At 39.9% G+C, this 18,014-nt stretch overlaps 1 protein-coding gene across 10 annotated transcripts in view; it reads left to right on the forward strand.

The window, feature by feature from the left end:
• LOC127421050 (adenylate cyclase type 2-like) overlaps nucleotides 1-18,014 on the forward strand; it is an 88,666-nt gene that overhangs the window by 9,966 nt on the left and 60,686 nt on the right. For 6 of the 10 annotated variants that reach the window (XM_051663772.1, XM_051663771.1, XM_051663763.1 and 3 more), the window contains one exon: nucleotides 4,540-4,737. The exons of 1 other annotated variant lie outside the window; for it this stretch is intronic. In XM_051663772.1, coding sequence (XP_051519732.1) covers nucleotides 4,540-4,737 — 198 coding nt within the window. Of the gene's footprint in view, nucleotides 1-4,488; nucleotides 4,738-11,610; nucleotides 12,027-18,014 lie in introns of those variants that run through there. 3 more of the 10 variants (XM_051663766.1, XM_051663767.1, XM_051663773.1) reach the window with 2 other exon arrangements.

Raw genomic sequence — 18,014 nt, forward strand, 5'->3', positions numbered from 1 at the left:
TGTTTGGCAAGACATATAAAGTCTTGTCTTTTAAAAAAAGATAGCCACTAGGATTTAGTTATGTCACACAGTGTTGTAGTGGAGACCAGCTCATCCGAGTACAAGTCCAGATCCGAGTAGGCTGAGTCGGAGTAAAGACAGAGACCAAAAAAAGGCAGAGTCTGAGACAAGACTCATATAGGCCTATGCAATCTTAATTAATGTGTTTAATGTACAGTGTAAACAACAAATACTCTAGGCTCATCCTATATTGCATTTATCACATATATTATTTGGTCAAACAATATTACCAGTCAAGAATAAGAATGAAATCAATGCCACTTCCTATGTTAAGTGAACAAAATTTGATTACAATGTTAGTGTTAACAAGTCAATATAAAAAAAGGTACAAGGTGCCTATGTGGCTTTGCATGGCAATACAGACTGCCTGCTTCAGTGTCCTATTATTATTGCATTTATTGTAAGAAAATTAAGTTCAGCATTTCTACTATATAAAAACAGTATTACTGTACTATAACTAAAATGGACATATAGAATGTGGAAAACGGAATAAGTATGATATACTGTATACGCAGTAAGTGAATCTAAACCTTTACTTTCAATTTGTTAACAAGGATTTCCTCAATTGCACTGCCATTTTCAATTCATTGTAAGTCAAACAAGAATTTCTGCTTCTGCCTGCAAGATTTTATCTCTGAGTACACACGGAAACCTCAAAAGTTTAAAAAAAATAATAACAGTAATATATATATATATATATATATATATATATATATATATATATATATTATATTTTTTTTTTGCAAAAATAACACCAAACCATTAAATTCTGATGACATTGAGAGAAGTATTTTTTTATTTTATTTTCTTCAGTATGTGTAGCATTCATGTAACTATTAGCTAAAGCGTTTCTAAAAGACTTGGAGGCTTTTCAGAACAAGCACGTTCTTGTGCAAAAAAATGAAAAACTGCAGCGCAATGGATAGAGCAGAACACAGGTGTCTTGAGAAGCATTTTTAACAGCTGAGCTGCCACTGTTCTAAACACAACCCATTCTCTTTCTGGACAGCATTTGATTGAACAAAAACATGTAGTGCATAATGAGTCATCAATGTATTTGGTCTGTTTTCCAGGAAAAGAACATCTGTAAATTTTAAATGTGTGTATCTGATTAAAGCTTTTTGTTTTTTACTTAGAGTACACTAGCATATTCAAGACTAACAGATTTGGACTAAAAGCCACAAATTTCCCATTTTGATTTCATGGGGTTAGGGATTTGACCAACCCCTTTGACACATCTGTGCAATGGACATGGATGATAACTCAAATCATGTGACTTTTGAGGAGAGGTGTGCTTTCACTTTTCTAAGAGATCAGATTTACGATTTTGGCCTGTCGGATGATAAAAACAGGTGAAAGAATACCAGAAACTAGAACTCAGACCAGAATTACAGGTCTGCAAGGACCTTAAAATGGAGCTCGAACCCGACCAGTACACGAGACTATGTGGCCAGACTTGTACCATCAGATTTTAAGCCCAAAGCCTACCCGAACCAAACCAGAAATCTCACTCACTTTGTAATTTTTTCTCCAAGCACGTATTGCTGAAATAGGCAATTGGCAGTATTGTAATATTAAACATACACAATTTTAACAAGGCACGATGCCCCTCAGCACACCAGAGTAAAAGTAAAAAAAACATTGGTTACCGTTTATCGTGTGCTGAAACTTTACTTAGTGGTGAAACAGTTACATGAATACTTCTTTGCAACACAAACTTCTTCAGAATGTCGAATCTTTGTGACAACTAAGCTAAAAAAGTTAGAGCACAAGGAATGAAACAGAATGCAGGTGTCTCGAGATGCTTTTATAAAATGTAAGCTCTTTTTAACTTGACACAGTGTTTAAAAAATGTGGCGGTCCTTCACGAGAGGCTGAAGAAACAGCAAGACAGCGGTCAAAGACATCTGTTCAGCACATGTTTACATATGAAAAAGATTTTAAAACATTACAGTCATATACAAAAACACACAGGTGAATGATTCAGGTTTCAGAAAACAGGTTTCTTTTGCGCATGTCTATGAGTGAGAGCGCATGTGCGAAGCAAGTTATGTTGGCCTGTTTATTTTTTCATTAATTTAGAACCAATGCTCTATATGAAATTACAAAACTGACGGTTTGTCGTGTCTCATTGGGCTTGGGTCAGGTTGCACAATATCCTAAGGCACTTTTTCACCATCGGTTTGAACGTTACAATTGCTGAAGCATGCCTGGGTACGCTTAGCTTACCGTGCTTAGAATTCCAGTTTATAACTGTACCATACTGAACTATGTTCAAGTGGAAATGCTACTGGAACTGTTTCTTACAGTGATCAGAACCATTTGGCTCGATGGTGGAAAAGCCTAGTATACTTGGGCCAGTATGTAACTACCTTATAAGCACCTAGAACACCCTAGCAACTGCAGATGGCAGCTTTTTCATGGGCAAACACCACCACATCACAAAATCGAGCTCATTTCAATGCATGAAAAAGTAAAAAAGGTGTGAGCACTTATCTATCTGTGTTTTGATGGAGAGAGAGAGGGTGTGTTCCCCAAGAGTTCATTGAGATTCAATCTGCGTGCCAGTGTTTCCTTGAATCTGTAGTACTCCCTGGGGTGTCTCCTCAAATGGCTGGTGACTCATACTGTGGTACTGGCATTATATTACTCTGAGTTTGCCAGCTCAACTCTCTCTCTCATCATTCACACAACACACACACACACACATCCATCAGAACCAAAACGTCACACCATGCTATCAGTATCTGCCATCCTATGCCACACACACCTCAAATAAAAAGTATTAACTTAATTGAATTGTGTGGCTATGTCCTGTCATTTTTTAGTAGAATAGCCTTAAAGATGACCTGTGGATGAAGTCATCTTTGTCCAATTCAAACTGCAATAAAACCACCATGGCATACGTCATGAGCCATCTTAAATATAATCTGCATAAATAAAATAGTTGTTCAAATTCTGACTGTATGCTCCAGCAGTAGCTCTGTCTATTTCTGTCTCTGTCTGGAGTAGTAGTCTGTGAATCTGTTTCCTTTGTGCTGTGACTGTCAGTCTAGACTGAGTCCCTACTATTATGTATACACACCAGACACAGCACAGTGAGTCAAGAACTGAGTGATGCTGAGAGGTACAGGTAGAAAGAGACTATATAAATGGCTGCAGGAGTGTGAAAATCCTTCATATGCAGACTTTGTTTGCCCTTCAGATCAACATGAAATCAAAACTGACCCTAATTAATATCTTCCTAATTACTTAAGTTCATGACTTTTTGGTGCACAATTCATCAGTGCTATGTTATGTTATGCTATGTTAATAATTTGCTCCAACTCTGAAACAACTTTCCTTTTCAGCTTATCTCACTTAGGCCACATGGAGTACCCAATGTTAACCAATGGCCAAATAGCTATTTTGACATTGTTTTAGGCTGCTGTTGTAGGTGATTCATAGTTAATGCAGTAGTTGAATGCCAATTTTTGTTAATATAATAAAGTTACGGCAATAATAAAAAATAATCATAGATTTGAAAAAGCAGCATTACCATTGGGATAAGATGAAATGCTCTCAAGAGTGAACTTGATCTCCACTTTTCAGTCAGAACACCTTCTCAAAAGTGGGTGCCAGCATATTTGTTATACATGGCCTAGGCCTATGTATTTAGTTTAAAAACAAATACATAAATTATATTTTAATAAAAAAATAAACAATACAACAATATACAGTATATTTTAATTAAAATGTAATTTATTTCAAAAACTTATGGTTGCAAATGTTTTTTGTTATTACTAACAACCTGTTAGTAATAACACTGATTTAAGTTTTAGTTAAAAATGTTAAAGTATACAAAATAGCTCTTGCTTCATTTCTGAAAGTAATGATAACTTCAGTTTGGTACGTGAGTCAAATATTGATTTAGTAACCGAACTGATTATGTTAGGCTGATTCAAACAGTAATTCATAAGTTTGTGAGTTTTTTAAATACTCTTCAAAAGAACTGGTTCAAAAGATAAATTTGCTCATGAATCAAACAACACTGGTCGGGCTTTTTGAGCATAAAATGTCTTTACAAAAAAAATGTTTTGCTGTGGATTCAGTAGCGGCAGAAAGTGGTATAGGAAACAAGGACTGGCAAGGGTTAACAAGGGTTAACAAGGGTTAACTGCCGAAACTAACCAGCCAAACCCTGACCCCTTGGAGGGAAAATTACAGTAGATGCTAATGGCAGAGTTTGGGTAGATATTATAGAACTCAAAACAAGTCTGACAGTTGAGTCTGAGAAGTTCGGGGTTTCTATTATATTATTTGTGCCTTTGTTTGTGCAAGGGAGCTGAATCATAGATATCAGTCTTTCAGTGGTTCACTAAAATATGTCTGTTTGCCATGTGTTCTTTTTCAGTGCAATTCTCAATAGACTGTTCTCTTTCTCTTCAGCTAGTGAATGCCTCAATGAATGATCCATGAACTGTCCTTCTGTTGCGACAGGACATGGAGGAACACATGGCCTTTATCATCACTGTGCCCACAACGCTTGCCATTTTCCTCGCCATCTTCATCCTCGTCTGCATCGAGTCCGTCTTCAAAAAGCTTCTCCGTCTCTTCTCCCTACTTATCTGGGGCTGTCTGGTTGCTATGGGTTACCTCTTCATGTTCTTTGGTGGGATCATCTGTCCATGGGACCAGGTGAGACTTGAGTGGCAGTAATTTTATAGCTTTCCAATTTCAACATCTTCTCCAACTATTGTTCTTCAGTGGCTTTTCTCTATAGAGAAATTTAATTTTAGAGGTAACACACAAACCTACCAGGGTTATTAATTGATAATATATGTGTCACAGTTAGTGTAATTTCAACTGCATTTAAAAAAATGTTGATGTAAAAACTACACTACCCAATATCCTGAGTCTAGATCCACGAATCAGATAAGTTGCTGTTACGATGAAAATAGAAATTACGGTAAAAGAGCTCAACAGTGACCACCTGTGTCAGTGTTACAGTCTACTTATATATTTGTGATATTTTGAACATTTTGCCAGAAATTCAAAATATAATATTTTAATACGTACAATCATTTACTATGGGACGATCATTTTATATGTTGTGTAGCTCATTGCCTCATAAAAGCTACAGTAGTACATATGTATCTTTGTCTTTTTCAAATTTGTATAAACTTTTTTGCTTCAATCAAAATTTTGAAATGATTAATCTGGGGCTGGTTGGTTCTGTTCATGGCTTAGATCAACTCTTTATTGACATATTTTTGGAAATCCCTATGGAGAAAATGAATTATAAAAAATACTTTGGGAACCAAGGCCACTTAAGAACTTAGTGGTCACTGTTTCGCTCTATTGCAGCCACTGACCTCTACATCCATCGGTTTATAATATAACTTTTTATCTCACTTATTCACTTAGAATCAGAATTAAGTATTTACCATGCATAAAACACATCTTGTTTCAATACAATATGTAGGCAAAGAAATTACTTATAAAGTGCTTATAGTTACAATCAAAACACAGCAAAATCATGCAGATATTCACTGTGTAGTATACATTTTTTTCCAGTCATTTGCACAATAATTCATGAATTTTGGTGTGCAAGCTGTTCTGCGCACTGAATCATTCATTAGTTACTTGAACTCAGCTTAACACATGAGTCTGGCTAATAACTGTGGCACAGACTCAACATAAATGCATGTCTTGGCGTAATTATGACAATTGGCACTATTTTTGTCTGCCTATGCATCCATAAAATGAATCCGATTTAAACAGCCTTGTGAGGTGCAATCAGCAAAGTCACCAACACTCAACCACTCAACAAGATGGCAAATACATCCATTGTTTAGCCATTTTTTATAAATGCTGACTGCAAGATGAAAGATTGGGTGTTCCATGCAGGAGTAAATGTACTGTGGCTCCCTGTGAGTCATCCAGGCTGTTTGCTCGACATGACTTAATAACTTAATAACTTGGATGGGCTAAGTGATCTGGAAAGGATGAGATATGCATATGCGACACAGAATGACTCTGGATCAAAAGGCGGCAACATTTCATTAGGAACTATTTCAATACGAGCTGTGTAACCTAAAATACAGTATGACAAGCATTTTGAACTCTCAGTCATAATATGCACACCACCGTGCTACCCTGGAGAGATGTCACCATCAAATGTGGGTATTATATTGGTGAGTGACCAAAAGTTTAAACGTTTTAGTCACATTGTGTGATTGTGCTCCACCACCCTGCTAAAAAAACAAAAACAGCAGACCAGCATAAATTTCCATGCTGGTCCCAAGGATGTCTATAAATCCTGAAGAATTAGCATTGCCATTCATTTTAATGGCAGTTGCTCGTTTGGCACATGATGTAGGTATGTGATTTAAATTCTGCCATCTTTTGTTATGGAAACCGCAAAAGTTTTGAAGTCATACACCTGAGCCATACATGTTGTGTGTAGGGTTGGAAACCAAAAACCGGGGCTAGAAGCTGGGCCATGCTAACAGGGGCTGGAAACTGGGCAATGCTAACCAGCCAAACCTTGAACCATAGGCCTGTCCAGGCTGGGTTATGCTGGTTTGATGCTGGTCTATCTATTGAACCAACATAGCTGTGCTAAGCTGTTCAAGCTTGTGAAGCAGGTCAACCCACATTCAAGGTGGGCATGCTTGCGTATGCACTACACTATACTACTGTTGCAGTCTGAGCTAACGTGGTGTAACTGATGGTTTAACACTGGAGAAAACCATAATTTTGATGGTGGAAATTCAAGTAAGCTTGTTAATTAGGCTTCAGATATGTGACGCAAAGAACTAGTTGGGTTTGTCCACTCTGAACGAGCTTCTTGCTAATTAGAACTCAAAGTACTACAGAAAAGTACCAATTAGCAAAGCATTCCTGGATGTGTCTTGAAGTAGCATAGAGCACCCTTATTAGTGGAAATGAATGGCATAGTGGCTACGTCAACAGAAGCTATAGGCTTAGAGAGCACTATTAAGCTATCCATTTTTTACTGTTTTTAACTGAACACCCTCCTTTAACACCACACACTACACTACTTTGATGTTCTTTTTTCCAGCAGTGTGACATGACTAGCTGCCAAGTCACATTGCTTGAGTGCTAATAACCTATACTTCCAGTTGCATTGTTACCAGCATGGATCAAGGTAGTAGTGCTGATGAAAGGCCCTTACTATTACTTACAGAAATCTATAGTGCAGGCATTATTAACCCACAGCAACGGTTCTCCATTACAGTTACTTGTGAAAAGCCAGTGCCCTTTGTGTGTTGTACAGAAGAGAGAATATAATTGAGCCTCAGAGCTAGCAGAGTAACAAAAGGCAGACCTTACTCGCCTTACGCCAATCAGCCTGAAGGCAAATCAGGAAACAAGGACCCTGATAACATGCATAGCCCCATGGGGCCCTGTTTCCCACAATTGAATGCTGTTAGAGGTGGCGATTGAATACCTTTTGAAAAGTGTAAAAGAAGGATGGAGAACAAATGAAGTGATGAGAGAGTGAAGGAGGTTTGAAATGGCTCAAGAAAGAATTATTTTGAGTCAATCACCTTTCTAAACTTTTTAAGGAAGAGGGCAAAAGGTGGATGCCCCCTTGTATTGCTATAGGTACAGTAAGTGCCAAAGAGCACTTATCAGGCTGTGATACAGTATCTGTTCAACAGGCATGAAAGCGATAAAGTTACTGCATTAGGGACTAAGAAATGTGAATGAGATTTACTTGTGAGTGCATATACAGTACATACTTGAAGTTAAGTTAGTTACTTATACTTAGTTACTGTAACTTATATAAATGTCCTATAGTAGCTTTGTGCCCACTGTCAGATATCTTTCACTCAAATACATCAGTCAGTCCTTGCATCCCAATTGCTATACTGACTATCCTAAATAGCCAGCGAGATTAGAACAACATATTAAAAAATATGTAATTTTTGAAAAACATATTTAATTTTTTTTCTCCGAATAATGGTGTAGTTGCAGCATCTGTCAGCATGGGCTAAATCTTGCCAAACATTGACCCCTGGTCCCAAATCATACGCTGTGTTCCATTCAACTTGTAAAGTTGGTATTTCCAATTTCCTATTACGTTGTAGAAAAAGTGCAATGGAATGCCACTTGAAGTCATATGTCCAACTGAAACTGCGGAAATCTTCAACTCGGATTTTGCAGAGATGCAGGTACTGCATGAAATAACCCAAACATGTCAGGACTGACATGTTTGTGGTGATAGGGGCGTAGCCGAGCTTAGTTTGCAGAGAGTGAGGCGCTCGTGTAAGTAACAAAATTACTTTTACGGAGTTTACACGTGTAAGTAACAAAACATGAAAATCCCTGATTACCAATCATACTGGTTAATTCATTGGTTTTACAACATGGATAAAACATTACACATTATGAGAAACCTGAGTGTCAGGGTATATTATCAGGTTAGTTATCATTCTTAGTAGAATGAGATGCAAGATTAACGATTATACTTATTGATTTGTTAGTTAGAAGTGATGACAAATCACTACACATATTTTAAAAGGTACATCAGGCTATAATCATTCATTTGTCAGTTATGAAAGTAATCACAGGTCAAAGTAATTTTTAGAATTATCTAGCAAGGCTAGGTATGGTGTACATTGTAGGTTTAAATGCATTCTGTACATTTAAGAGGGTAAACTCAGTAAAGGTACAACATTCATGGATTCCTTCATGAGTCTCCATTTCCTGATATGGCTGCGGATTTATGCATTTAAGGTCACAAGGTCTTACTTGGCCATTTGGTCTTACAGAGGGTTTAAGTTTGTGGAACAAAGAAGGGTTGTCCATATGGGTTATCTCTGTCATTACAAACTCTAGATTGAGATTAAGCAGGAATGGTGGAGACGGTCTCCTTCAGCAATTATGGCGCCATGGATTCATTTTTATGACTCTCTAATGGCTTGGTGGGGGATCTCTCTGATCTGTGGAATGTGGTGTTGTGTTCATTTGATGGCTTCATTCGTGGATAATCCTACACAGGTTATGTTGATATAGGGCTCGTTTTACTGTGGATCTAGATACTTGTCTACTTATTTTCTCCAGCATCTTCACAAGGTCCTTTGCTGTTGTTCTGGGATTGATTTGCACTTTTCGAACCAAACTACTTTCTACTCTAGGAGACAGAATGCGTCTCCTTCCTGAGTAGTATGGTGGCTGCGTGGTCCCATGGTGTATATACTTGCATACTATTGTTTGTACAGATGAACATGGTACCTTCAGGCATTTGGAAATTGCTCCCAAGGATGAACCAGACATGTGTAGGTCCACAGTTATTTTTCTGAGGTCTTGGCTGATTTCTTTTGATTTTCAAATGATGTCAAGCAAAGAGGCTCTGAGTTTGAAGATAGTCCTTAAAATACATCCACAGGTACTCCTCCAATTCAGTATACCTCATATCAGAAGCAAATTGGCTAATTGTCTAAAGGCTTGACATCATTTTCTGGAATTTTCCAAGCTGCTTAAAGGCACATTTAACTTAGTGTATGTAAACTCCTGACCCACTAGAATTATGATAAAATCAGTTAAAAGTGAAAAAATCTATCTGTAAACAATTGTTGTAAAAATTAGAAGTAGATGTCCTAAAAGACTTGCCAAAATTATAGTTTGCTAATATTAAATCTGTGGAGTGGTTAAAAAATTAGTTTTAATGACTTCAACCTAAGTGTATGTAAACTTCTGACTTCAACTGTACGGCTGTACCACACATCACCCTGATGAAGATGGGACCTCAAGACAACCTGGAGGCGTTCCTTGAGCTCTTCGAGCAGACGGTGGGAGCATGGAACTGGCCCAGCACTCAGTGTGCGGCCCGCCTCATGCTGCTGTTGTCCAGGGAAGCCCAACTCGTGGCCCACCAACTACCTGCAGCCAACCTCCTGGTGTTCAAAGACCTGAAGAAAGCCATCCTGCAACGGGTCGACCAGAGCAACAATGCCAACACTTCCATTTGCTGATGCTCAGCGAGCTCGGCCGCCCGTTCGCATTTGCTCAACAACTCCGTGACACCTGCCAAAGGTGGCTGCTGGCTGAAGGACGCGACACTGAGGGAGTGCTCGATCTGGTGGTACTGGAGCAGTTCATTGCCCAGCTACCAAAGGGAATGGTTGAATGGGTCCAGTGCCACTGCCCGGCATCTCTGGATGAGGCGGTCCAGCTGGCTGAGGACCATATGACGGCATATTTGGGGGCCGGCAAGCCCTATTCTTCTCTCTCTCTCTCTCCTCCCTCCCCCTCTCCTTCCCTTATCCTGATCCTATTTCCCGGAAACTCGGTGGATTCAGGTTGTAATCAAACCTGGTGGATTAAGGTTGTAATCAAACCTACATTCACCAAAGCTTGGTTCAGTCCGAGGCTTTGGATACAAGCCGGTGGGTGAAGGTAAGGTGTGTGCATGGGGATCCAAAATTACCCTGTAGTGACAGTCACTATTCAAATTTGGGGACAAAAACATAGTGTCGAGGCAGCAGTTAATTCCCACCTCACCCATCCACTAATCTTGGGAATGAATTGGCCAGCATTTACTACCTTATTAAGGGGAATGTGGGGCCTGGGTAGCTCAGCGAGTAAACGGTTGATGCTGACTACCACCCCTGGAGTCGCAAGTTCGAATCCAGGGCGTGCTGAGTGACTCCAGCCAGGTCTCCTAAGCAACTAAATTGGCCCGGTTGCTAGGGAGGGTAGCTTCACTTGGGGTAACTTCCCTGTGGTCACTATAATGTGGTTCTCGCTCTCGGTGGAGTGCACGGTGAGTTGTGAGCGGATGCCGTGGAAAATAGCATGAAGCCTCCATATGTGCTATGTCTCTGTGGTAACGCGTTCAACAAGCCAAGTGATAAGATGCAAGGATTGACTGTCTCAGATGTGGAGGCAACTGAGATTCCTCCTTTGACACCCGGATTGAGGCGAGTCATTACGCCACCACAGGGACTTAGAGTGCATTGGGAATTGGACATTCCATATTGAAGAAAAAAGGGGAGAGAAAAAAAAGGGGAATGTGTGTGGATGGGGCCTGCAACAAAGTGTATCGGTATGTGGTGTGTGACTTGCTGGCTGGGGAGGCTGAGCCAGGGCCGTCTATGTCAACTCCACGTCAGGAGGATGTAAAGGAAGGGGAAGTCTCAGCTTCCTCAGCCCTTAGAGGATTCCTGGCAGGAGATTTCCCTCTGGAGCAGACGTGAGACAAGACCCTTAGACACGCCTTTGATCAAGTGAAAGTGATTGATGGTCAACACCTCCAGCCAGACATTCAATCGCATATCTGTATTTTTCAATTATTAAAGATCGGTTGTATCGAGTGATGCAGGATGCTCAAACAAAGGAGGATACAACCCAGTTGTTAGTGCTGAAGAGCCGCCAGGAAATGTTATTCCAGATGGCTCATTATAATCCGATGGTGAAAGCTGCACTCTGCGGCGGGCCATTATTGCAGTCTCCTGATTTGTCTCTCCCTTTTATCTTGCAGATGGATGCATTGGACAGGGGGTTGGGAGCAGTACTATCCTAGATGGTTGAGGGGGAGGGGCGTCTTGTGCTGTACATTAGTCACAAGCTCTCGCAGAGAGAGACTAAGTACAGCACCATTGAAAAGGACTGTTTGGCCATCAAGTGGGCGGTCCTCACCCTCCGGTACTATCTATTGGGACATGCTTTCACCCTCTGTTCGGACCACACACCCCTCCGCTGGCTCCATCGCATGAAGGATACCAATGCATGGATCACCCATTGGTATCTAGCTCTCTAGTGTTTTAAGTTCGAGGTGGTTCACAGGCTGGGGACGCAGATGGCTGATGCGGATTTCCTCTACAGAAATGGGGGGGGTAGAGTAAGTGACAGGCCGGATGGCTCCCTGGACTGAGTCGGACGATGGGGGTATGTGGTGATGGGGGCATGGCTGAGAAACGCTTGCAGAGAGGGAGGCCGGGAGAGACAGAATGGTAAGGATTGACACCTGTGGGAAATCACCTCTAACAGCTGTTTTGTGTTTGCAGTGAGTGTGGAGAGGGATAAAAGGGCAATACAGACCACCGGAGGAGAGAGAGAGCAACACACGCAGCAGTCTTTTGTGTGTGTGATTGTTGAGCTGAAAAGCAAACATTTGTGTAGAATGCTGAAAGGCATTGTAAATAAAAGATTTACATTGACTGTTTACCTGGCTTTCCGTTTCCTAAAAAACCTGTCACAGTGATTTACATAATTAATGACAAACATTCACTTTTATTGAATACTATCAATAAATGAGTCAAAGTGCCAAAGTGTGCCATGGTAATAAAACCCGTTAAGCAAATAGTTGCTGAGACACGAGTTCAAAACATGGTAAATTATACATTTTTATAATTATACACCTGTTCAACAAATGCTAGCACTGCAGCATCATTTATCAATTTGGTTGCTAGGAGACATCTCTAGTGACAATCGAAGCTAATAGGAGCATTGGAGTTTTGTTTGCATCTTCCAAGCTTTGTGCAGTAGAATGCCTTTATGGTCAGAGATCGGAGATATCAAGTCGGAATATCCCACATCCAGCTTTGAATGGGATGCATTAGTATGTTAAAAATTTGTACATTAAAAATAAGATTGCAAAAGTGCCTGCAACGAGTTTATGACAGTTCTGTTTTGACTTTTTTAAAGAAAAATTAGAAGAACCAAAGACCAAAGCTGTGTTACAAACCTGAGTCAGGCCGCAACAAAAAATAAAGGGGCAACAGGCAGAGACACTTTCGCATTCAGCAGTTTATTATAACAAAACTCATTTCCAAAGATTGTTTAAGCCAGTCTGGGTCCGCCCTCTTAGAACCAGCGTGTAGCGTGTACCATGAGACTAGTCTCCCCGTCCAAACAAACGTGCGTTTTCCCGCAGGGAGTTTATGTATTTAGAAGCACGTGCGTGCCGGTGTTCACAATCAAGCACTCAGACATCAACTCCTGCAATGGACAACACAAGAAACAGAACAGAGACAGAAACAAAACACAACAATGCAAGAGGGCCACAGCAGTTTTTAGTGTATGAGTCTAAAAGTTAAGTAATAAGGAATTTTGAGGTATTGAATTTAGATCTAATGCTTACTTGCAAATTCAATTAGTATGTGACAAGAGGGTTTGTGGTATCAAGACGCAATTTTATGACATGGTTGTGTGTCCCAATATTGTCACACTGTCTTACTACATTCTCAAAAGTGCAGGCTTTCCTATCATTAGCAAAAGTACATACGTTTAGTGCAGAGTATAAGTATGCTAATTGGTGCAAGGCTTGTCATACCAAAGTCTTTGTAACACTCAGCGGCAGAGGCGGACTGGCCATCAGGAGAACCGGGACTTTTCCTGGTGGGCCGGCTGCGAAACAGGGTCACAAAATGCCAAAGTGGGCTGCAATATGATGAAGGGGGCCATGAAACGTGCCGTGATATGGCGAAGGGGGCTGCTATAAGCAGAAGTGGACAGCAAAACACATTGCTACAAACACCCATATAGCTAATGCGCTTGCTCGTTTTCGAGTTGATTGACAGGCAATGTCTGTATCTAAAAGGTGATTGGCTCTTGTACCTGTAGGGTGGGACTTCCTTTCAACATCCGTTTACCACTGGGCATTCCAGTTTCTCCCATTCATTTAAATAGAACTGACCCGTCTCTGCTAAATAGTCTCTGGTCATACCCATTGTTTAACAAGTTAAGTGTTGTGTGTTAATTATCATCAGTTCACGCATTGTTTCGTTTTTCTTCTTCGTTGTGAGTCCTGGCAAGTAGCCTATTTTTGGGTCTGCATGTGAGAACACGGCATCTTATTCTTATTTTGCGTCATTGTTCTTTTGATGGTACAGTAGGATATTAAATTATTCCATTTCCATTTACTCTCCTGATACAAAAGCAGAGCAGACTGGTTAACTGGACATTAAGATCCCAGTAGACCTTAATCTTATTTATTATGAAAAAGTGAACCTGGTAAGTGAGTCTTATTTATTAAATACCATATGTTGCCTAGGCAACCCTTGAACGAGATGTTTCACATATGTTATACATTAATTGTATGTGGATTTGTTATAAGTCTCATAGCAATCATAATATACCCGATATCATAAACCAGATACACCATCACCTTATACCAGTTATAAAAAGGGCAATTTCATTTGTTATGTTCACCAGTATTGAATATATATATGTTAGAATAGAATATAACTAGATATTTGTGTACACATGTTTATTGAGTTTCCAAGAAACAGATTTTGTTCTTTCTAGGTAACTAGGGCTCAACCCACTTTCATCCCTCTGTGCAAACCTGTTACGTCTGCATTTCTGGGCACCCAAAGTTATGTGAAATAACTCAAATTAACCCTGCTATGGTTGTCATACCCAAGCCAGAAATAGATTTGCTGTAAATTTATATAAAGACTTAGACACATAGGATGATTATACAATCTTTTATCAACTGAAATAATCCAACCCTCCACAGGACCACATTAATAATGAGCTAAAATTATAATTAGACTTGTTAATATTTTAAAGTATCATTAGATTGGATTAATGGTATTTGAATTCTTGGCTGAGTACAGAAGAGTGTTTTTCCCCCCTTTTCTCTTCATCTAGTATGTATAATTCAAGATCTGTGATGCACTGTCAATACCTCAATGCAAATCTCATTGGCAGGTAAGATGTTGGGAACAAAGTGGTAACACTTTACCATAAGGTTCCATTCATTAACATTAGTTCATGCATTGGCTATCATGAACAGACAATGAACAATATAGTTTTTACACAATTTATTAATCTTTGTTAATGTTAGTTAATAAAAATACAATTGTTCATTTTTAGTTCATTTTAGTTCATAGTGCATTAACTCATGTTAACAAATGGAACCTTATTGTAAAGCATTACCAACAAATGTTTATAGATTGGGAAGCTTACTCCAAGATCAATACCTGCAAACTGCTCCAAATGAGAGTTTCACAGTGCTCAAACCAGCCATGACTGTATATATTCTCAGCTGAACAAGTTGTGAACAAGATCATTTAGAAGAAAAAGGCTCATTTAGAAGAAATAAATTAACTTTTACCATACTTATGATTAGTGGTCTTTACAGTGCTGACTTGTTTAAAACAGCATCACAGTATATCTGTGCTTATCTGAGTTAGTACACTTGATTTATCTCGTGTCCTATCTTTCTGGCTGTTTGCAGACATTCTGCTGGCTTCCTCAATGTCAGGATTTACTGGGTGCCAGTGGCTGGAAAAAGAGAGAATGTTTGGGATTCAATGTGGAGTCTGCAAACGTACAATTGGCCTGATGTAGGATAAGGCCACTGAATTGAACTGCCAATCCTAATACTGCTCACAGATAGACCAGGACTTTATGCAGGCATGAAACTGGCAAGCAATCACTTCATGGGACAGATTATGCATTTAACCTTGCCAATTTTTGAGGCTGAACTCCAGCACTTCACAACAAAACCACATAACTGTCATAAAAATACATTTTGTATTGATCTTTTTACAATATGCATGGCCCCATTTACACCTTGCATTAACATGTGTTTTCGATGTATCAGATTGCACTTGCTAAAAGAGATGAATATAATTCAGTTTGCTTCGGCGACCCAAAATGTAGCTTTGTCACCTTCCAAAAAGATGTTCAATGAAGGAAAATCCTTGATTGTAAAAGTGATAGAAAGCATTTAAATTATTCATCAATGTTTTTCAAATTCACTAAAAGATGGAAAATGTTCAGTTGCAATGTGTAAATGCAACCCAGATAAAGAATATTCATCTACTATCCATATAAGAAATGCATGTTAATGCAAGGTGTAAATGGGGCCATTGTTTCAAAGCAGCTTTACAAAATCACCTATACAGTACAATCACGTTTACATTGTATTCAAGCATTATAGTCAAATAGTAAATACACTCTTCTAACTTGGAAAATTGTGACCCTTGTGACTCTTATAAAGATAAGAATGATCATCATGACAATGAAAGTGTAACACTGAGCAGGGCAGGCTGAGTAGACAATAAAAACGAAGACAATACGATGATTTAAAGTGAACCTAAGTGCAGTTTAATAAACCAAATCAAAACAGAAAACATGATAAAACTTGACTATGACACAAACAGAACAATGACTATGAATGAAACAGACTCCTTGACCAATGACTATAAACAAAATTACTATCTAACAATACTCGACAAAACACAAATATGAGGGCTTTGATACACAGTCTGGGGTAACAAGACAACCAGTGAATGCCAACTAATAAACATGAAACACGAGGGTCACATGACAAGGAAATTACATGACAAAAAAGGAACAGGAAGCATGAAAACTAAACTTCAAAATAAAGGTCCAACCTACTAACTACCTCTACTGGTCAATAGGGGAAAGTCCCCACATGACATAGCCCCCCATTGAACAGACTATTCCTGATGCCCAGAACAAGAGCTTGGGAGGGCCAGGGTGGTCAATGAGCAGGAGACCATGGCATAGCAAGCGGGCCAGCAGACCAGAGCAGAGCAGAAGGAGGACCCAGAGACCAGGGCGGTCCAGGCTACCAGGGCTGAACAGGCTGAAGGCCTGGAGACAAGGGGCAGTCCAGGCGACCAGATCAGAGCAGACGGAGGGTCTGGAGACCAGGGCAGTCCAGGCGACCAGGGCGGAGCTGGCAGAGGACCCGGTGACCAAGGCGGAGCTGGCAGATCACCAGGAGACCAGGGCGGTCCAGGCGACCAGGGCGGAGCTGCAGAAGGCGGAGACTCAGAGAGTGGAGACACTGGAGGCAGGGACTCAGAGGGTGGAGCCACTGGAGGTGGAGACTCAGAGGGTAGAGAGATTAAGGTAGCTGGAGACACAGAGGGCTCAGAGGCCAAGGTGGCCGGGGACTCAGACAGCTCATATGTCAGGCAGCCTGGAACTCAGGCAGTGAACTGACAAAGCTCACAAAAGTCTGCAACATAGTCCTCAAGGGGACATTCCTCTGGTGAAGACGCATAAGCACTACTGATGTGTTCATCATGGTGGTCTGACCTCCTTTACCTAAAACTTTAGCCTAAACCTAACCAACAGTGTTTTAAAATATAAATGAGACATTAAAAAAGACATCCTTACCCAACCAACACCTAAACATAACCGATAGTGTTTTAAAATGCAAAAGTGAAATGAAAAGCACATTTTCTGAAGCAACCAGCCAACCAACATCTAAAACTAACTGATAGTGGTTTAAAATGCAGAAGCGAAATGAAAAGCACATTTTCTGAAGCAACCATGTCATTTCGTGTCGCTTCAATGACACTTTCATTTCACGTGTCAGTTTGCGTTCTTGACTGGTCTTGAACCATGGTTCTCAGAGTCCAAAGTTCAAAACTCTATGAGGTGAGCTATCACGCATGCTGATTGTACATTGGAAGAAGTGTATACATGTAGGTGGGTCTGTAGTACAAGCATTAAAATGTATAATTTTTCAAATGACGTGTTAGAGTAAAAGTATGTCGATATCATAACATGGTATTTAAAATAAGTATTTATAAAGTCATAATCAGTCATTGAAGTCATGATTTGAGTGAAAGGGAATAAAACACACAGTTGTTGTAGCGCTTCTAGTGTTGATTTTACCTGAAAACTGCAGGGAATTGTACCTGGAGACATATGACGTTTTGCACAAATGTAATTAGAGTCACGTTTTCACAGTGAAACCAGGTTGAATAATATCACCTATAGGGATTATGTATACAGACAACAACATAGGACCTAAGACAGAGCCTTGTGGCAACCCATACCTCACTTCTGTAAGTTCTGACAGCTCCTCAAAAACGTGTGATGGTGATCCTACAAGTAGGATCTAAACCAGGCTAATCCCAACTGGGAAGAAGTGAATGTGAGAGACATTCCCCACCCAAGAGCCAAGCAGAGACTACTGTCTGATAGGGGATTCTCTCTCCTTCAGC

The sequence above is a fragment of the Myxocyprinus asiaticus genome, chromosome 30 (genome assembly GCF_019703515.2).
Source record: "Myxocyprinus asiaticus isolate MX2 ecotype Aquarium Trade chromosome 30, UBuf_Myxa_2, whole genome shotgun sequence".
Lineage (NCBI taxonomy): Eukaryota > Metazoa > Chordata > Actinopteri > Cypriniformes > Catostomidae > Myxocyprinus > Myxocyprinus asiaticus.